At 35.6% G+C, this 21,946-nt stretch overlaps 1 protein-coding gene and 1 pseudogene across 3 annotated transcripts in view; one reads left to right on the top strand and one right to left on the bottom strand.

The window, feature by feature from the left end:
• Positions 1-21,946, top strand: part of ACTR2 (actin related protein 2) — a 64,022-nt gene that overhangs the window by 23,183 nt on the left and 18,893 nt on the right. For all 3 annotated transcript variants that reach the window (XM_072635397.1, XM_072635395.1, XM_072635394.1), the window contains 3 exons: positions 3,121-3,336; positions 5,662-5,734; positions 18,840-18,976. In XM_072635397.1, the coding sequence (XP_072491498.1) occupies positions 3,121-3,336; positions 5,662-5,734; positions 18,840-18,976 (426 nt within the window). The remainder of the gene's footprint in view (positions 1-3,120; positions 3,337-5,661; positions 5,735-18,839; positions 18,977-21,946) is intronic.
• On the bottom strand, positions 11,046-15,884 carry LOC140529881 (Y-box-binding protein 1-like; annotated as a pseudogene).

Here is a 21,946-nt window from a genome sequence, read left to right as displayed (position 1 = left end):
GATTGGTAGAATTTTCAGGTTGTAAATAAGTTTAATTGACGTGTTCAGTTAAACATTTTAATCATAGCTGAGGTTTATTCATCATGTTTTATGCTATCTGCAAGGTATTAGAATAAAATTTCAATATGTAAGTGAAGTATAAATGGAGGGAAAGGAAGAGATATTGATCAGTTTCTTCCGTTATCACTAGTGAGGAACAGTAGGAATCACAAGTGTGTGACTAAGAAAAAGAGGGTGCTCATGAGAATTTCAACAATCGATGGTTATTTCATTTTTCCAAATAAATGTAGTTGTGCAGTAACCTTTTCATGTGAACCCCACAGTTTTGTCTCCAGAAGATTTGTTCTATCCTTTTATTATATTTCCTTGGGATTTAAAATATTTTAATCTGTTTGCTAATTTTATTTTTTAATATTTTTAAAGACTTTAAAGTGTCCATTTTAACTTTTTCCCCTCCACTTGAAAATTAAGATTGGTAGTTGTATGAAAATGTGATAAGATAAATGTCGAATGATTTTAGAGATTGTACAAAGCATTTTAGGCATTCAGTCTTTGTCATGTTAGTTTACTATTAAATATCAAATAGTTTAAGAAGATTGGGGAATGCCTAAAGTTTAGCCCAAAATAAGTGACAAAACAGTATTAAACATCTAAAAAGGTACAGATTAAGATGAGGTCAAATGTTACTAACATTTTTATGTAGAGTAGTATGAGCATATAACAACATTCTGTGTGCTTTTTATTCAATGTTTGAAGTTCTCTGCAAAATTCAGATTGTCCAGAATCTTGACATTAATATAGTTGCATATTTCTGAATTGTTATTATTGGTAATTGGAATTTACACTGCCTGCTGTTTGTAAAATATAACTTTTGCTGCTTGTTGTATGTATTAACACCTTTCTAAAGGCATTTCAGATAGTTACCATAATTTCTAATTCTTTTCAGGCAACAGGTGATGTTTTAGGCTTGAGTGCCCAGTGAAGACTACTGCTGTCGAGAGAGTAGTAAAGCCTGAGGCCTGACCTCATAACTCACACCTTGTTTCTAAGGTCTGAGGGCAGGATGCGTAATTTTCTCAGTAGGTTTTATTTTAAGAATTAGAGGTTCACTTTGAAAGAGCTCTTCATGTTATTGTGTATTATATTAAAATCTCAGTTATAGGTAAACAGACGTCATAGAAAGATAAGTATAAATAGCATACATAATTTACATTTATTCATTCACATTTTTCTTGCATCTTTTCTTTCTTTCCAAATTTCCTTATGTGTTGAGGAATGGTAAAGATAACTTTGTTCGTTCAGAAATTTCCTTTAAGTTTAAATGTATTCAAAGTAAGATGCTGACTTTGTTGTAAGAATCCATACCATTACCTTGGGACAGACCTTTTCTGGAATAAATGAGATATAGTTTGTACATAGAGTTAGGTTAATGAAATGTGAAAGCATGATTATTTTACTGAGTAATAATAAGACTAATGATTCATACTGTCCTTCATAATGCTTTTATGTAGTACTACAAAGTTGATAAAGTGCTTTTTTTCATAACAATCCTGTAAAATTGGAAGTGCCATTGTTGTAGTTGTCATTTTATAGTTGATGATTAGAGAATAGTCATACAGTATTGCAGCCAGCATTTGAACCCAGCTCTCCTGAGAAGTTTGGTGTTTTTTTCTACATTTCTTCTAATCGCCCTAAATAAAGCTTTTAACATGTATAAAATGCAGGATAATGTGTACCAAAATATGTTAAAGTTAATGTTAAATTTCCATAGGAGTGTTGTGTACCTTGAGGATTCAGGTGCTGACAGTTATTCTTGGTTTTTTATCTTTTATGAGTGATACTGAAGTATTAAAATGTTAAAAGTATTAAAATAAAAGAAACAAAGCATTTACAATACTTCAGTTTTGAAAAGGGCCAATTATAAATTAAGTGAGCATTGTAACTTTATTGCATCTTGATAAATATGTTGGAATTTCTTTTCAGCTTTTTCTTGTTAATTGTTTTTGTTTATACAGTTAATTTGCTGGAAGTTTTAGCTTTTCAATGGAATTCTCCTCCCTAATCTTAAGACTGAACGTGTTCTTAATAGTGTTGCTTTTTTCTTCCTTAAAGAGTATTTTAGAGATGGACAGTTTTAGGAAAAAAACCAATGTTACTGATTCCTTGTATTTTGTTGAGCTTGCCTAATTTGTCGTTAACCATTGGAGAAAAAAAGTTTTATTTCTGTAATTCTTTCCCATAAATTATAATATTCTGTAGTTGGATTATATTAAGACTGGTATAATTGGAGGCAGAATATAGAGAGAGAGGTAATGACTTTTGTGTGTGATACCACGTTTTTCTGAAATGCTTTTGAGATTTACATTATTGTTCATACTGGGGCCACTTATTGAAAGAAATGGGACTTTTTCCCTTAAGATTCAATTCCCTTAATACCCATTTGAAAAGTTACCTGTAAACTTTTAATTCTAGATTGAAATGTTCTTTTGGGCTGCCATAAGAATATGTTTCGTGAAATTTGTTATTTTTGTGATATGGAAAATATAAATTGCCATGAATATGTATTATGCTGAAATAAATTGTGGTTCCCCCTTTTTACTTAACTATTCTAAATCCTTCAAATATTTATTATTACCATTTTGGTAACAAGAACAGTATGCACAATATGCTGTATGCATTGAGAATTTTTCTATCAGCTTCTCTTCTCCTTTATGTGTTATTTAGCCTATCACATACTTTATTACTTAGATATTAGATCAAAAGCAACAGATGAAACCAGGCAGAAAGCCCTTTAGTACAACAAAATGTAGAATTTATTTATGCTAATAACCCTTTCTTTTGGGATCATAAGAACAGAAGGTAAGATCAATTTATTGTTTTAAACCATGGTATACATTGAAATCTGCCATTCAAAAATGAACTTTTTCAGAGTGCTTTTGAAAGGCCAGAATTTAATGTGACTGAAAACTTAAGGGAAAGTATATATTTGAAAGTACTGCAGTAAATCAGGGACTGTCTTACTCATGTTAAGTTTCTTAAAATATAACAGAAATGTGATTTTCTAAAACCTTGTATATAAAAATTTGAATAGTTTTAACATGTTCCTATTGTGATTTTTAGGATCTTATGGTTGGTGATGAGGCAAGTGAATTGCGATCAATGTTAGAAGTTAACTATCCTATGGAAAATGGCATAGTTCGAAACTGGGATGATATGAAACATTTGTGGGACTATACGTTTGGACCAGAAAAGCTTAACATAGATACCAGAAACTGTAAAATCTTGCTTACGGAGCCTCCTATGAACCCAACAAAAAACAGGGAGAAGATTGTGGAGGTAAATTTAAGATGGGATTTATGTACATACATTTTTTTGTGACACAATTTCAGGATTAAAAAAATATATAGAGAGAAATCTTATAAGCGTTCTCATCTTTCCCAAATATTGAAAATGTGAATTACTTCCAAAAAAGATAGGTTACCAGAGGGAAAAAGCACTAAAGAAAGTCTGAGTCATCAGCAGCGTGGGTGATTAGTCTCCTATATTTCTATAGCCTTTTAAACATAGAGACTGAGTGAAAGAGTTTGAGCAAAGTAGGCCCAAAAGAGAATGTAGTTTAACCCTTTAACAGATCAAAACTACCCTTCACAGTCTTAGCTAAGTTCGCATGCTTAGTGGTGGCAAAGCCAAGGTTAGAGCCAAGGCCTTCTAATTTCAAGTCAGAGTACATTTGTTAGGTTGCATGTTAGTAATATTAAGCTATAATGTATAAGGTAAATTTGTCTTACTCCAGTGGGTGTAGATCAAACTAGTAACTTTTTCTTAAATGTAGCCATTTTAAATTAAAAGTTGACTTGTTATTAAACTTTTGGCTAGCTCTGAGATGTTCAAATTTTTGCTTTTTAAGCAGTTTTTCTTTTTGTATTTATAGCCCCATGTTGACTTCATCTGAACTTAAACATAGCTACACTTCTCTCTTTGAAGGTTAGCAGAATTGTTGAACCAGTGTTCTTTTAACTGATCTTCAATAGGGAGATATTATTTTCTGGAAGATGGCTAGCATTTGAGTTAAAGGTTTAAAAATTAGGAGCTTGCATATTGAACTATCGTTTTAAGAACTTATTTCATCCAACTACCATGTACTAAGTACCTGATACGTGAAAAGTACTGTGTAGGTACAAGACCAGATATAGAGATAACGAAGACATGGTTCCTGACCTAGCAGAGCTTAAAGATATCTCATATGTTCTTTATTTATTTACCATTTTAGTTTTTGGGTACTGTGCTTTTGAGTATAAATTTGTCTAAAACTGGCAATGTCTAATTTTAAACTTTTCACCCACAGAATTGTCCTATTAATAATTAATAAGTAATAATAAACTCATTTATATGGTATTTTGAAGTTTGCAAACTGCCCTCTTCACAAACCTGTAATATGTAGATGGCATAAGTATTCTCCTTTTACAGATAAGGAAACTGAGGTTTATGGAAGGTATTTTTACTATTACAAAAAACTTTAGTGATCTTACTAATAATAGTAGGAATTGGTAACTTGACTCAGTTCAAGAGACAGAAAACGTTCAGGACGATAAGTTGTGTAGCTCACCTTTTCTTAGAAAGAGAATGATAGAGGAGCAGCTCGGTGGTACAGTGGATAGAGCACCAGCTCTAGCTAGACAGTAGGACCTGATTTCAAATGAGTTCTCAGACACTTATAGCTCTGTGATGCTGGCCAAGTCACTTAACTCTGATTGCTTTAAAAAAAAAAAAAAAGATGGCATTGAAGTGGAATGTTTTCCAGAGTGTGTTATTAATGTAATTGCTTTATTATATTTGGTGTCAGTAAGCCTTAAATTTTATAAACTGCTTTTTATGTTATGAACATTATTCAGATTTTTTAAAACTTTAAAAGTATAGAATTTTTTCAACTTTTTAATTCGTGGGGAATAATAGTATGCATAATCAAATAGTGTTTCCAGTTGGATTAGATTAAATTCGAGGCCTTTGAATGTCACAGGTTTCATGTGACCCAGGATTCGCAACTCTAATCCACCCAAGGTGTAAGGAAATTCTGCTCAAAGCAGTCCATTTCCCATTGACTGCCCAACTGGCATATTGTTAAGAAAGGTGGGCAGAGATGGATTGCTTCATAGCAAGAAAGTTCTAATTTTTGCCCACTCTCAGTAGTTAAATATATATATTTTTAGTCCTTTGTCTTCTCATGATATCCTTTTTACTTTTCTAAATTATTGTCCATATACAAAACGATGAGCTTCTCTGGTATTCTACAGTTTGAATTGGAATTTATTTCTCACAGATAGCACTGATTAAGGTCGTATTCTTATGTAGAAATCTTTTATTTCATTATAATTACTAAATAACAAATGCTCAGATTTTTTCATTTGCATTATTTTGTTAAATTGGTGATATGATTCAGTGAGTTTCACAAAGCTATTATCAAACTAGGGGAATATGTGACTACTTAACTAGTGAGAACACAAACCAATTAGAACTGGAAAGGCAAGACTCATGTTGAACTTGGGCTGAATTATATAGCATTGGTTAAGACAGAACTAATGAGTAAACGAATAATACATAATGAAGGCTGATTAACTTTCTAAAGTTTTTCTTGTAGTCATGGATACTTTTAATTTCTTTTAGGTCATGTTTGAGACTTACCAGTTTTCTGGTGTATATGTAGCCATCCAGGCTGTTCTTACTTTGTATGCACAAGGTAGGTGAAACTTAACTATCAGGGAACTATTTCTTAGTTATTCAACTGTATGTCAGTTAATTCAAGGAAAACACATTCTTTTTCAACTATGTCATCTGCTTAGTATGCCCTAAATGAATGTTTTTTCAATACTGTAAATTTTAAATCTGTGAAATAATTTGTCTATCATAGGCTTTGAATTTCTAAAATTACCTTTTATTAAAACAATAAAAGATCTGCTTTAGATAAACACAAACCTACTTATTAAATACTGCTTGTTTAAGCTAGTAATATTTTCTTGATATTTATCCTAAAATTATGATGCTATAGTCAATAAGTATGCAAAATTTCTTACCCCGAGAAGTAGCACAAGTAGAAATGTAGGTACAGCGAGGGGTTAGATGATCATGAATGGTAATTTTATAATGGACCGAAAAGGAAAAATTAGAGTAGTTTGTAATAGGTATTAAACATTTAAAGATTTGTTTTGAATGTATAATACTGATTTGAATAGACCAAGGACTATAGCTAATGTAGTATTTCTGCTCTTGGTATTTTGTGCAACAAACACTTTTAAATACTTGCTAGTGTTTTTTTCTGCATTGGGTGTTTACATGCCTGAAACTTTTTTAAAAAATACAAATTTTGTGGTAGTAGAATTTTTAAGCTATTTGGTTTGTTGCTATGCACATAAATAAACAAACACTTGCTTTAGAGGATTTAAGCAAGTTTTAAAGTATATTGAAAAATATTGTTTTCTTAGAGAAATGAAAAACATTATTGTAGAAATAAGTGTGAGTACTTGAGTCTCATTAATTAATTTGTCATCTATAGTTGCCACTTGAATACATGGAAATACAACATCTCATAAATCTTCCTCAGAGGATTCACCCCACATACTCAAAAGCCTTTTCTTTTGACATTATTTAAATACACAAGAGCACATAGGCTGTCCATCATGCATCTCTGATGTGTCTCTTTACGTAGCTTCTTTTGTGCAGTTTATGGTTGCTAATGTGTTTCATTAACGTTATAACCATGGTTTTAGAACTTATGATCACCAAGAATGAATGAATGAAAATGTACTTATTAAGTAGTTACTTTGTACCAGGCACAGTAACAAGTAATAAGGATATAGCCAGATAGCAGATAACTTACCTTTTGCCTTTTGAGCGATCTTCAATTTTAATTCCAGAGACTGTGGTGTTCCATGGTTTATAGCTATATATCACCATTAAAAGAATTTTAAGGTGTTTTTTTTTTAATCAGCTTTTATTTCAAGGAGTAACTGGGGGGTCAATAAAAGGCTTTTTTTTTGTTTGTTTTTTTACAAATTGTATTTTATATCAGAATACATATTTTCAGTCAGACATTGCCTGTAGGGTATAAAGAATATAAGGTTTCATGGAAATTGCTATTTGTGGGGCTTTTTGTTTGTTTTAAAATCAAGCATTTGGTTTGGTAGAAGAAAAGACGAAAGTTTTCTTAATAAAATATCCCATATGCATTTGTCAGAATAAAACAAGAACCATACAAGATTGAAAGGTGTAACAAAAACTTGGCTGTTATGACTTACTAATTATTATAACATTAGGCATATATCAGGGCACAAAATTTGCCAAAGGCATCTGCCACTGTCCTAGAGAATTTTCTATATCAAGTTGAAATGGAAGAATTATTTTCTGTGGATGGAGAGGTCCATGAGATGCTCCATTTGTAAATGATTTTGTACTTTTCAACTGCTTTATTAAGATTGATTTTTTACATCTGACTTTTAAAATAAAGACTTTTTCAGTAATATTATTTTATTAATTGGATGAAGACAGTTGTTGTTATTAAACTTGTAATGACAGAACTGGGGAAAGATTATAGCAAGTATGTGGGATGATAGAATTCGAATCCAGAACAATGAGCTTAATATGAAAATGACATTTAGTAGGGATAAGTGTGAAATCTTACACTTGCATTCAAAGAAATCGTTTTTGTAAACAAAGGTTGGGAGAAACATGCTCAGAAATTAATATAAAGAAGACCAGTATTTATGATGGACTGTAAGTGCAATATGTCATCAATGTTACATCACAGCCAAAAAAGCGAATTTGAAATTAAGCTCAGTTAATTAAAAAAAATTTAGTGTCCAGAACCAGGACTTTTTAATTCCACTGTATTGTGCATTGATCTAATCGCATTTGACCTATTGTGGCCCGTCCTGGGTGCCACATTGAAGGAAGGAAATAGATAAGTTGGTCCAGATTAGGGTGACCAGAGTGTTAAAGGGACTCAAAACCTGGAATAGTTGAAAGAACTCAGAATATCAGCCTGAAGAAGAGGAAACCATGATGATCACTTTAAAGTTTCTGAAGGGCTTTCATGTGGAATCAAGATGACTCTTTTTGACTCATAGGACAAAACTAGGACCCTGATTAGTGGACAGAGTGGACTTACTGCCAGGAAGACTTGAATTTAAATTTGCCTCAGATGCTTGTTGGCCATGTGACTCTAGACAAGTCATTTAACCTCACTGAGCCTCAGTTTCTTTATCTATAAATGAAGGAGTTGGACATGATTTCTAAGGTTCCTTCCAGTTTTAATCTGAGAGGCAATCCAGTCTAGTTACTAAAATGTTAAAAAATGGAATGTCATATTCCTGTGGCATAGTAAGTTCCCTCATTATTTGGGGGGGAGAGGGTAAGTCCTTCAGTAGAAGAGAGTTATACCTCAGGTTGAATTTAGGCTTTTGATTTTCCTTCAGATTCTTCACATTCTTTGATTATTTTTAGAAAGATTTTTTTTTTCTACCTATACTTTTTTTCTCTCTCCAAGTAGAAAAGAATGAATGTGAACATTCAGTTTATAGCTACAGGCCAGTGTCTATTAAAAGAATTTTGAAAATTTTTGGTATTATGAATATCATCTTTGAGTAAAACTTTTGTTTTGTTTTTATAACTTTATTTTTCTCTAGTTGGATATCCTTAGTTATTTTTAATAATACTTCTGAAAAATTTAATCTTAAGAAAGTTTAATAATGCTAGCGGATTTTCATTTAAAGGCCAATAATGACAGGGAGCGATATTCTTCTGCTTCATGGTTACAGATAGTACCTTTCAGTGTGGGTAGCTGTGTTACAAAAGCATATTGTTGAGTAAACTTGGAAATAGTATGTGGTCAGATTCATTAATTCAGCAATCAGAAAAGTTGTGGTCTAAGGAGAAAAGAGACTAATGTTCTAGTCTTCTTTCACCTACTAGCTTTGTGATCTTGGACAAGTAACATCATCTCTCTAAGCCTTTACTTCTTTCTTTGTAAAATTTCAATGGATCTCTTGGGTCGTTTTAAAATCATATTCCGTGGCTCAGTATTTATTACCTACCTTGCTAGGAGCTATGGAGAGGATACAGAACAACACTATGCTTTGCCCTTAAGGGTCTTACATTCTAATCAAAGAGACCAGACATGAAGTTACATAACAGTATAATGTAATATAATATTAAACGTGGAAAGATGATACAATTAGTGATGGCCATAGGAGTTCAGAAGAAGAAACTGGAATACTAGGGAAGGCTTACTTAAATAGATGTGTGCCTAGAGCTGGGCTTAGAAATATGTTTTGTATTTATATAGGAAAAGGGAAAAGTTGGGTGATGAAACATCAAGAGCAAAAATGTAGAAGTAAGAGTAGAGCAAGGCTTGTTGGGAGGACATTATTAAAGGGTAGTTAGGAAATAAGGTTGGAAAAGTACATTGGATTTAAGCCATTACTTTAGCTTAAGTGCAAAGAGTTTAGATTTTGTCCTATATGCAGTAAAAACTGTTGAAAGTTTTCAAATAGAGAAATGATAATTTAGGGAGATGAATGTAGCCTGAAAAATTGGACAGGGTGAAAAGTGTGGAGCACCTGTGATCTCTACCTGTGGAAAAGCGAGTATTCACAGTCATCAAATTATTTAAATGTGGCACAATTTACAGGGGAGAAGGAGAAAGGAAAAGTGACATCTGGAATTTGGAGGCCAGGTATACAGAAAGGTATAAGTACCTGAATTTAAAGTGGTAAAAATGAAAAAACAGACAGATGTGAGAGACAGATTTGGAGACAATTGGTTTTGGGGAACAAGGGAGGCAAAGATGAGAACTAAGTGATTCCAAGCCTTTTATTCCTTCTTGAGTCTCCAGGAGCAAACTTCCACCCTGATTCTCTCTGTCCCCTACTCACCCCTTGAGAACCTTATCTCATACCACACTGAAAAAATTGGGGTCATTGGTTGAGAGATGTCTTTTTCCTTTCTTATTTTACATCACTCAGATATTTTCCCTATCTTCTCCTTCACCCCTGTCCTATGTAGAGGTAACCTTTCATACCAGGAAAACCTCTCCATAATCACCCTTGATCTCATGCCATTTGTCTTTTCCCGAAGGTTATGCTGTTTAGCACTCTAAATTTTTGACACCACTCTATTTTAGTTCTCTGAACTCTGTCTGTCTTATCACTTCTCAGTTTCTATTATCATCTAGTAATGCTCACTAACTACAGGTATCCCCCAAAGCTCTGTCCTGGGCTCTTTTTTCCTCTTATTGATCTTAACAACTCCCAGGAGTTCATTTATCATCTCTGTGTAGAAGATTCCCCTGCCTTTATATCCAACCCTAATCTCTCTACTGAACTATTAAGTTATGCACCATCCACTACCTTTTGAACATCTCAAATTGTACGTTCTATAGGCATCTCAAATTCAGCATTTCCAAAACAGAACTAGTTATTATCTTCCTTCCCCCACCTCTGGTCACCCAGATTCACAGCATCAATGTCATCCTCCACTCTTCTCTTGTATTTACTCCACATAATCCAGTCTGTTACTAAGTCTTATCCCTTCTGAGTTCTTATAAATGTCACTTTCTCTTAACTCACACAGCCACCATCCTAGTTTAGACCTTCATCGCTTCATGCTTAGGCTATATTACAATAAAACAATCTATTACAATTACAGTTCTGATTGGTCTCCTTCAGGTTTATGCCTACTATGATTCTTCCTACATTCAGCTGCCAAAGTGATTTTTTTTTTAAATTTAAAGATCTTCATTAATAGTTGCTTGCAGTTTGTGGATTTTTTGAGAAAAATCAGGTGTATTTTTATACAAATCAAAAATAAGATAAAATCTCAACTTGACCAGATTTGAAACAATTTAAAAACCTTTAAAGGTGTAATGAGAAAACTTAAGTTTTTAAAAAATATCATTCCCCAAAATAAACCTTTTTAGGTAAAAATAATAAAAACCCCATGCCACATAGATAATTCAGGGAGTTCTAATTATTTGGTCAACAGCAAAAAAACAAGCATTTACGTCATCCCTTCCAAATCTTATTGCTAGAGTTTCATTTTCTTCTTGTGTAATACCTGAATCAGATGATAATAGAGATGTGAGCTGACATTTACTCATCACCACCCTTCTCAGACTCTGAGATGGATGCATACTCAGCTGGTGGTTTGGCTGCTTTTGTCTCTTGTCTAGTGGTTTAGGGTTCTCTGGGAATTAGTGTCAATAATTGAAGTTACAGAGGTACTGATGTTAAATTGACTGCTGATCCTGGATCTCATTTCCTTGGTTCTCTTTGTCTTCTTCATTACTTTCTTTAGGCTGTTTTTGACAAGGAGGGCCACTGTAGAATCATGATCTATAACCCCAGTACATACTCTCTCACTGGTCTACCTTGTTCTCCTGCATTGTCATTGTCAGCACCCTCCATCACTTACTTCTCCCTGTACAAGACAGTTGGAGTGCTGCAGTGTTGTCAGAGCTGGTCTTCTGGAACACTCTGTGCTCTCTCATTCTTCTTCCCACATGGTCTCACTATTCTGATAGTTCTGCTGGTAGTTCCTTGGGAGACCCTGTAACGTGGACAACACCTGTAATGGTTTCAGTTGGCTGCATATTGATTGTCTTGCGCTGGAATACTACCAGGGCCTGTGATATTGGCTGCCTCTGTACCATTTCTCCTTCAGCTTTCCAACCCCCCAGTCTCTCCATCTTCACCACTGTGAAGATACTTCCTGGGATTATTCTTCTTTATGGCCATCTATTGTACAAATACATCTTTCTTGGCGTCATTCCTCTTGATGAAACCATGGCCATTTCTTACATTGAATCATTTTATTGTTCCCAGAACCGTCGTTGCAATGACTTTCTTGTCTCTATAAGTGGGCACTGCTGATAAGAGGCTGCCAGGACCACCTTTGCTTCCAGTGATATGGGCTACTCATTATTGCAGTGATGGTGACTGGGGCCTACTGCAGCAACAGGTGTGATAGTGACTAGGGCTTTGGTGGCTGCAGCTGTGGGGCTGCTTTCAGGGCTCTCTGGCCTCCTCTCTTTGCTCCCACACCAGTTGAATTCCAGAGTGATTTTCTTAAGAAGCAAAGTTCTGATCCTGTTACCCTTTTAAGAAGTAAACTCCAGAGGCTTCTGTTACTTCTAGGATCAAATATAAAATCCTGTTTGGCATTTGAGTTTCCTACCTTTTCAGTCTTCTTACACTTTACCCTCCTCCACATACTCCACAGTCTATCACCATTGCGTTCTTGCTATTAGTTCACACAACACACCCTGTTTTCTGACTCCATGCCTTTTTTATTGACTGTCTCCATGGTTAGAGTGCTTTCCTCACCTCTACCTCCTGGCTTCCTTGAAGACTCAGTTTAAATCCCACCTTACATAGGAAGCCTTTCTCAGTGTCCCCTCTTCCCACTCTCTGTGCCACTCCCCCCTCCTCCCACTAATGCCTTCCCTCCAAGATTCCCTTCCATTTGTAATGTATATATCTTGTATGTACAGTTATTTGAATCTTGTCTCCAGCTGTGAGCTCTTTGAACACAAGGACTTGTGTTCTTGCTTGGCTTTGAATCCTCAGTTCTTAATACAGTGCCTGACCCATAGCAAGTACTTAATGTTAGTTAATGCTTGTTGATAGACTCTCCTCCCCACTTAATTCGTTTTGTCTAATATTGTGGTTATTTGTGTACTTGTCTTTTCCTATTTCTTGTTATTTTTGTCTCCAGCATCCAGCATAATAGCCTGCATGTAGTAGGAACTCAGTAAATGTTTGAATTGAATTTAATATAGCATATTCATATAGCATAAAATAGGAAACTGGGATAGCAGCAGTATTTGAAAGCTTTCTTTGCTCCTCCTATTAAAAACTGTCCCTACGCTTGGCACATAAATATACTTAGGGCATTTCTGTGCTAACTGGAAATCAAGTTGTGATTTATTTTAAATTAAAGACAGGCTTCAACTATGAATGTTTGAAGAAAGCCAGTTGACCTCTTAAGTTTTGGTGTTTGATTTTTGATGTTGCAAATTATTTCCACCACCTTACAATTCATTACTCATTTAAGATCAAAAATTGTCAGATATTGCATGATAGAAAAGACTTTTGGGACACAAATTCCTTGATATAAGGGCAGGTTCTTTCAAGAACTCTTAAAGTATTTAATTTTTTTAAAAAAAATTTATTGATAGCTTTTTGTTTTATATCACATTGATTTCTGTTCCTGAAGAGCCATTCCATTACATACCCCCTTCTATTACTTACAGCTCTATGGGGGTTACCTTGCCTCTTTCTAGGTATCCTCAGCTCTCTTTCCCATCCCCATCTGATTTCTTGATACTTTGTAAGAATTTCCCCCAAGACTGTGCCCCTTTGGGCAGTAATGACCTTGAACCCCTCAGTGATTCACATGCTTCCATCCTCTCACACCCACTCCATTCCTCTGGTGCCCTAATTGCTATTATTTAAATCCTATTCTCTAGCCCCCTAATATTTCTGTCCTCAGTCACTTCCTTCTCTTTCCCCATTTCCTACACAGAAGCTACCTAGCCCTTCTGCTGTGCTCTCTGAAATGCCCATTCCATTGGTCAGTCTTTATCTTAAACCTTTTCATTTCTTCTTCTGTCTTCTTGTACTTGCTGACACCTAGCTTCTTCCTAGTGACAGTTTCTTTGACCACCTTTTCAGGACTGGCTGTACTTTTATTCACTGGTCATGGTGTGGGGGGGAGGGGGACGGTTGTATGATTCCTTACTCCTCATTGCTGCTTTCAGGCCTTCCATCTACCACCATCATTTAGTAACCTCTACTCCTTTGAGGCTCATTCAGTCCCTGTTTATCGAGATTCTGGTGATGTTGTCTGATGACCTCTAGTATACTCCTTGCTCCCTTGATGAGTTCAGTAGCTGGTTCATAATCTGCCTTTCTTCCCAAACTGGTTTATGCTGAGGGACTTTAGTATACATACTGATACTCACTCAGACACCTTAACCTCTCAGTTCTTCATCTTATTTCTATGACCTACTTGTCTACCCCAACACAGCTACATGCAGAGATAGTGATACCTTTGATCTTGCCATCACTCAAAAAATGTTACATATCTGTGTTCATGAATTCCGAAATTCTCTGTTATTGTCCTCTCCATGACCTTTAACCGTGCCACTTCTCAGTTCTTTCCTAGGCTATCATTCTTGTATTAATTATATTCTCCTTCATTCCCTATCTGGTCCCTTGGTAAACCAGCTAACTTCTACGTTGTCCTCTTATCCTGAGTACCTTGCCCCTTCACCTTATGGCAAGGCAATCCATTTACATCCATCACTAATCAATTCACTATCCAACTCATCACAACTGTTTTCCAAAACTTTTCCTCTTTCTTCAGATCTCCCATGGCTCCCCCTTGCTCTACCCTCTTATCTGGTTTGTCTCTTATTTTACTGAGAAAACTGAGGTCATTCGTAGAGCTCCCTCTTCCTGCTTGTTCTTTATCTCATGTCATTTACATGCTCTCTAGAGCTATCTCCCCTAATACCACTGTTGGACATAAAGAAGTGGCCTTTCTCCTTGCAAAGTAAACCCTTTATATGCACAAGGTTTTTTTCTATACATCCTATATCTCTTCTTCCTTTTGTAGCTAAACTATTTGAGAAGGCTGTCTAGAGTAGATGCATCCATTTCTTTTCCTCTCACTTTCTTCTTAACTCTCTACTTTTTCATTTAACTGAAACTGTTCTCTACAAAGTTAGTAATGATTTCTTAGATGCCAAATCTGATGGCCTTTTCTTTATCTTTATCCTTCTTGAGCTCTTGTAGAACCTTTTATACTATCACCCTCTTCTCTTTTGAAGCTCTTCTCTTTAGACTTTTCTGGCATTGCTCTTTACCTGTTTTTTCTCCTACTTGTAAGACAGTACCTTTTCAGTTTCCTTTGCTGGATTTTCATCAAGCTCACAATGGGTGTCCCCCAAGGCTCTGTCCTGGGCACTTCCCTCTTTATTTTTTTAACTTGTTGAGCACATCACTTCCCCTGAATTTAACTATCGTCTCTGTGTAGCTGATTCTCCAGATTTATTGTCCAGTTCTAAACTCTCTCCAGAACTTTCAGTTGTACATCTCCAACTGCCTGTATAAGACATCTGGAGCTGGATGTCCCGTAGACGTCTTAAATTCAACATGTCTGAAACTGAACTCATCTTTTCCCCCTAAATCCTTTCCTCTTCTTAACTTCCTTTTTACTGTCAAGCATACTACCACCCTCCTCGTCACCCAGGCTGACAGTCAAGATGTCATTTTTCAGCTGTTCCTCTCTTTTCCCTCTCCCCCCATCCTATCAGTTGCTAGGTCCTATTATTTCTACCTTTGTAACATCCATTGTGTGTTTGCTGACATTGCTACCGCACTGACCCTCGTCACCTCATGCCTGGACTGCTGCAGTACTCTTCTTGTTGATCTTGCTGTCTCAAGTCTCTTCCCACTCTAACCCAAACTTTTCTCTGCTTTCAAATTAGTCTTCGTTTCAAAAAAACCTTTCAAATTTGACTGTGTTGCTCCTCCTTCATCTTCAGTAAATCTCCCATTAGTGTATCCCTGTTTAACTCCAGGATAAAACATAAAATCCTCTGTCTGGCTTTCATAGCCTTTCATAACCTAGTAGCTTCCCATATTTCCAATCTTTTTACATTTCATTCTTCTCCCTTACGCCTTACTCTGTGACCCGGTAACACTGGTGTCCTTGCTGTTCCTTGGCTCTGAATGTGTCATCGGCTCTCCCAGTTTGCCTGCTTTCCTTCCAGTGTAAGCTATAGTTTCACCTTCTACAAGGAGCTTTTCCCAGTCTTCCTTGATCTGCATGCCTTCCTTCTGCAATTACCCCCCATTTATTCTGTATATTTATATATTTATTCTGTATATGTCTGAGCAGTACATGGTTATTTGCATGTTGTTTCCCCTATTAGACTGTTACCTCCCTGAGAGCGGGGACTGTTTTTTGCCTATTTTTGTATTCCCAGCACTTAGCACGATGTGTGACACATAGTAAACACTTTGTAAATGCTGATCTGACTTCTCCCCTAGCCCCTACTTAGGAAGCCATCTATTTTTAAAAACTGTTTTAAAGGTTAAAAAGTTTGGCTAAAAGAACCAATCCCTTGCCTGTGTCTGACAACATGCGTCATTCTATACTCACGTATTGTCACCTCTTCAACAATGTTAAGTTGGAGCTTTTTATCCATTTTTCCTTTGGACCAACCTTTGGTTATTATAATTATACAACCAAATCTAAGTGGTTCCCTAAAGGTGTTTTACTTAACATTATCATGTATATACAAAGCAAGTAAGGATCAAATACTCCACTAAAATATTTTAAAATTTTTTACTTTTGTTTATACTTTTACTTTAAGGCTAGTAATTTGTTTTTACAATACCTTGCCTTCTTTAGTACTTATCCATGTAAGAATTAATATCTTTTAAAATTTCACAGAAAGGATTTAGAATAACTCAACTTCATGTAGTGGCAACTGTCATCTAGACTTTTACTGAACTTAATGAATCGTTATTACCCTTTTATAATAAAATATTAAAAGAACATGAACTTGCCAGACATTTTTGTTGTTGAGTTGTTTCAGGCATGTCCAACTCTTTGTGACCCCATTTGGGGTTTTCTTGGCAAAGACACTGGAGTGGTTTGCCATTTCCCTCTTAGTCTCATTTTATAGATGAGGAAACTGAGGCAAGCAGGGTTAAGTGACTTGCCTAGGGTCACCCAGTTAGTAAGTGTCTAAGGCCAGATTTGAATTCAGGAAGTCTTTCTGACTCCAGGCTGGGCAGTCTATTCACTGTGCCACATAGCTGCCTCTTCCCAGATACTACCCAGTCCTAATAGGTATTACCTCCAAAACGTGAAGCAATATTTTGTAGAGCTTTGAAGATTTTTTTTTAAAGTGAAGCATCATAAATGTGGTTCTGGTTAATTAGAGTAGTTATTGACCCAAATTCATTAGTTTTTATGACTACATGTGGTCTCATTATCACCAGAGAATCTTTTACAATAATAAAGCTGTTCTCTCACAGCAGTATTATACTTTTAAATGTTTGAGAGCTTTAAATCAATGATTATGCATAAAATACTGAAATTTGTTTTCATAGTAACCTGTAAAATCTTTTCTTTCTTCTATTAATTATTCTCATCAGATATCTAGGGAATGTGAGGTAGAATTTTAATTATTAAAAATCGATTAAACGCAAATTTTTTATTTTGCTTATAAGGACTATTCTAGGTGTTTGTTCAATAAACAATAAGTGCTGATGTATTGTACTAGGGAAATACTACTCAATTTTCTATAGCACTTTAAGGTTTACAAAACCTCATAAAGTTGGTAGTCTGGTAAACCTGTTTCTGTTTTACTGAGGGACCAATCTGGCAGTGATGTGTAGGCTGGTCTTGGTGGGAGGAGACTTCATGTAAGGATTACTGTTAGAGAAGGGCAATAAGGATCTTCACTAGTGGAAATGGAAAAGAAGGTGTGGATGTGAGATATTTAAGCCTAAAATCAAAATGGAAGGCTGTCAAAGGTCACTCAGGTTACAAGCCTGAGTTACTGAGAGAATAGGATTCAGGAAGGAGAGGCAATATTTATGTAGAAAAGGTAAGTCAGGATTTATCCTGACAAGGGTAAGTTCAAATTTTAGATCTATCAAGCTTGAAATGAATTGTATGGAGAGAGTCACATTCAAGTGGAAATTACAGTTATAAAATTCGGTGTTGGAGAAGACCTGTTCATCTGAGCCAGATGCCCCAGATTGGGGGTGGGGGGAGTGATTGGTAGAAGATTACACTGAAAGTAAGCAGTAGAAGGGGCAACTGAAGTCAGAGGTGATGATTGCTGTTATTTAAACCTTGGAGATAAATCACATCAGCAAGGGAGATCATAGAGAGAGAAGATGAGAGGGCCAAGAACAGGGCCTTGAGAATAAATGCCTATGAAGGAGAAAGAAGAGGAGGCAGAAGGAGGGATGTCAGACAATTTAAGATGAGAACCAGGACAGTGTGGCCTTAGGGAGCCAGTGGAGTAGAGGTGTGGTCAAGTTAAGAGAGTACAGTTAACTAACTGTCTCAATGCATGGGACATTCCAGGACAAGGTTTTTTATTTCTCATACTTCTTTTAGCCTTATTACTGTTAACAAGTAATTTCCATTTGTCTCATTTTATTCAGAACTTGCCCCATTATATATTTTTCAACAACTTTATTTCTTGAAATAACTTTTAAATGGTGGCATAGTGTCTGTCTAGCATTCTAGACTGGGAGTCAAGGACAACTTAGTTTGAACCCTTTCTCAGATATCTACTAGCTATATGACCTTGCACAAATTACTTAACTTCTCTGACCCTCAGTTTCATCTTCTGTAAAATAGAACTATAGTAGCCACCTCAGAAGATAGTTGTGATTATCAAATAGAGTAAAGTCTTTTGCAAACTCTAAAGTGATATATACATTTTAGCTATACTTATTATTTCATGGATTTTTGAAGCTTTCTGCTCTTTCTCCATTTGAAATGTTAGGGAAAGATTTTATTTTTCCCTTTAGTCCAGACTATTAAGTACAATTTTAACCTCTTTGCCAGGACTGTCTAAAAGAAAACCTGTATTTCAGTTACATAGAAGTTTTGTGTTGTAGATGTAAGAGGTGTTTGTTTCTATAGCTTCCCAGTTGATAAAAGTCCTGGATGACATTCTTTACTAATATTTAAAATTTCTGGCCACAATTTTTCTTTTTCCTTTTATTTCATATATTGTTTCTCTTGCCTAGGTTTATTGACTGGTGTTGTTGTGGACTCTGGTGATGGTGTAACTCATATATGTCCAGTATATGAAGGCTTTTCTCTTCCTCACCTTACCAGAAGACTGGATATTGCTGGGAGGGATATTACCAGGTACCTTATCAAGGTAAGCTGGGGGAAAAGTCATATTAAACACTTTCTGGTTTGTCATCATTTAAATGCAGTATGTTGGATTTATCTTAGAACTAATCTTCTCATTTCAGAGAATATAAAAAGATCTCTTCAGTCTACAAAAGACATAATGGAAAGAGCTCTTCTTTATAAATTAGTCTCCCAGTAATATTTCCCTCAACAATTTTTATAACAAGTGAATAGGATTTACATAATGTAGGTGTTCCTGGTGAATTTTTTAGGATTCAGGGTCTAATTATTTAAGGTCTACTCTATTTAATCCTTTTTTTTGTTATAAATCAGCTGAATATATTAAAGGATGTTTTTTCTGTTTTTCACCCATAAAATTTATAACTTTTTAGGATCCATGTAGTTTTTTCAACAACTGATATAAATAATGGCCTTTCTTTATTGAATTGAACTGGGCCTTAAAGAAGAGGAAGATTGTCAGGGGAGAGAGGAGGGAAGAAGAGAACTTAACCATGTGTAGAAGTTGGTATCCTGAAAGCCAGAAGACAGAGAGGGTCAAAGGAGGCAAAAAAGAAGAGGTGGCCAGTTTATCTGCAGTATAAAATTTATGCAAAGGAAAGTCCTATGAAATCTGACTAGAAGGTTAACTGGAGATAATGGGAAGCATTGAATACTACACTAAGAAGTTTGTGTTTTATTCAGTAGGTAACGAATAAACCACTAAAAGTTTTTTCAGTGTGAGAGTTCTGTGACCCAATGTATATGGTAGGAAATCTATTGGTAGCAACATAAAGGATCAGATAAAGAGCAGTTGTGAGGACCAATGGTAAATGCATATGGAATTTGGAATCAGAGTACCTGCATTTAGGTCTTTGAAGTATTATTCTTTGTGACCTAGGGAAAGTCCCCTAACCTCAGAACCTGTTTCCTCACCTGTTAAAAAGGGACTAATACTTGGACTAATGGTTTTTTTGGAGGTTATGTAAATATGACCTAATAGGCTCAGAGAAGAGAGGAAGAGGTCTTCAATTAGGTTGGTAGAAGCAGGTATGGAAAGCACAGGATGGGACTTAATGGATTTCAGAGGTAGAATTTTGTTTGGGAGAGGGCAGTGGAGAGAGGTGAATGAGAGGGCAAAGAAAATGACAAGTGGAGAAATTAGGTGAAAGTGTAGGTTTTGGAAAAAAATTAATGAATTCAATTTTGGATATGTTGAGTTTAAGATATTCTTTTAAAAAATGGGGAGAAAGGAGGAGGTACCTAGCCAACATTGGACATGTAAAACTAGAGTAAATGGTGGAAGTCAAGATACATATTTTGGAAGTATACCTGAATAATGGTGATAATTGATATGATAGTGATGAATGAGATTGCCAAGCAAGAGCATGTGGAAGAAGAAGAGGGCTGAGGACAATCTTGACGAAAATCTCCACTTTATAGTGATTAAAAGAAGCAAAGGAAACAAAGAAAGGGCCCTGAGATCTTAGGGTAGGACAACCAAAAGTGCCATGACATAGAAAGAGACAGAGAATATTGAAGTGGGGGGAGGGAAGGAGGAAGAAGACAGTGTCGCATGCAGTAGAAAGGGCTGAAGATGGAGAAATCATTGGAAATTTTTTAGTGACATTGGAGAGGGACATTTCATTATAGTGGTAGAGAAGAAAGCCATACTGAAGGGGATGGAGCATGAGTGGAAAGGCAGTGGATATACTGAATGTGTACAACTCATGCTAGATATTGAGCTGTAAAAGGGAATAGAGAAGCTGAAAAGCTGAGAAGTAAGCATGAGAGTTGAGAGAAGGGTTATTTGGAGAGGTGGTTTATTTTTGGTTAGGAGAAATTGAGGTTGGGATGGAGGGATAAGATGATCAATGGAACAGTGCTGCAGAGGGGTGGGCAAAGATTGGTTAAAGACTTAAGAAAAATGGAAATCTTTTAAATCAGAAACTTTGCTCACTATTAGCATGTGCAGAAAAAGGCCAGACATAAAGGCTACCAAGTCAGTCTGCCATTGTTGATTGTTGGCTTAAGTAGCCATCCCTTAATCTCTGAGCTAGAATTTATCATGTCTTGGTTGGCCTGATTGAGTATCTTTGATCTTTCCTTCTAATCCTTCCTATGTACCACTGACTATTGAGTCCCTGGTTTAATGGGGATTGTGATACTTGCATTTCTTTTCTCAAAGCATTGTGATGAGGAAAGTCCTTTTTAAACATGAAAATCGTATGTAAATGCAAATTGGTGGTTCACTCCACTGCCCATGGCTAGTGGGGATCTTTGGAGGATTTCCATGGCAAATGGGGTAGAGACACAGAACCTTTCTCCCATGTAAACTTTTGTTTAATATAGGAATATCAAGTAAGATAAAAAGCCATATTGTATCCTTTTCACGTTTTCAGTACTTCAGAGGTGTAAATGTCATTGTCTTGGGCTAATTTTTTCCACTTAAGATCTCAGTTCCTCCATGCCTTACAGCAATAGACCCCTTAATGAATCTTGGTTCTGGATGAGTTGCTATGTCCAAAAATAATTGATCATCTGAAGACCTGCTCTCATAAATATAACTTAATATATTTCTGTGAATGCATGTCTTTCAAAGCCATATCCTTGATTAAACTTTTTTCACAGAATTTCTTCCTTTTTTATTTCATGAGCAAAAGCCATAAGAGGGAGGTTTGAATTGAGTGATGGAGAACAAAGTCAGATTGTAGGGGATTGAGAAGTGAGTATAGACATTGGAAGTATAGACAAAGTGAGTATAGGCAAAGAAAAATGAGAGAGATGGAGTTGCTAGCATTTAATAAATCATGAGTACCTGGGGCATCAGAGCAAAAAACATTGGATTTGAAATCAGAAGAACCCTGGATTTAAATTCTGTTACTGAGTGAGCCACTGAACCTTTTTGTTCCTGACTCTATAAAAGGAGGATAAATAATGGTGTTTTCAGAATGATTGTGAGGGTCAAATAAAAATATAGATAAAGCATTAGTAAACC

Source organism: Notamacropus eugenii, chromosome 1, assembly GCF_028372415.1.
Source record: "Notamacropus eugenii isolate mMacEug1 chromosome 1, mMacEug1.pri_v2, whole genome shotgun sequence".
Lineage (NCBI taxonomy): Eukaryota > Metazoa > Chordata > Mammalia > Diprotodontia > Macropodidae > Notamacropus > Notamacropus eugenii.
Note: the sequence above shows the minus strand (reverse complement) of the source record. Positions and strands in the feature narration are given on the sequence as shown.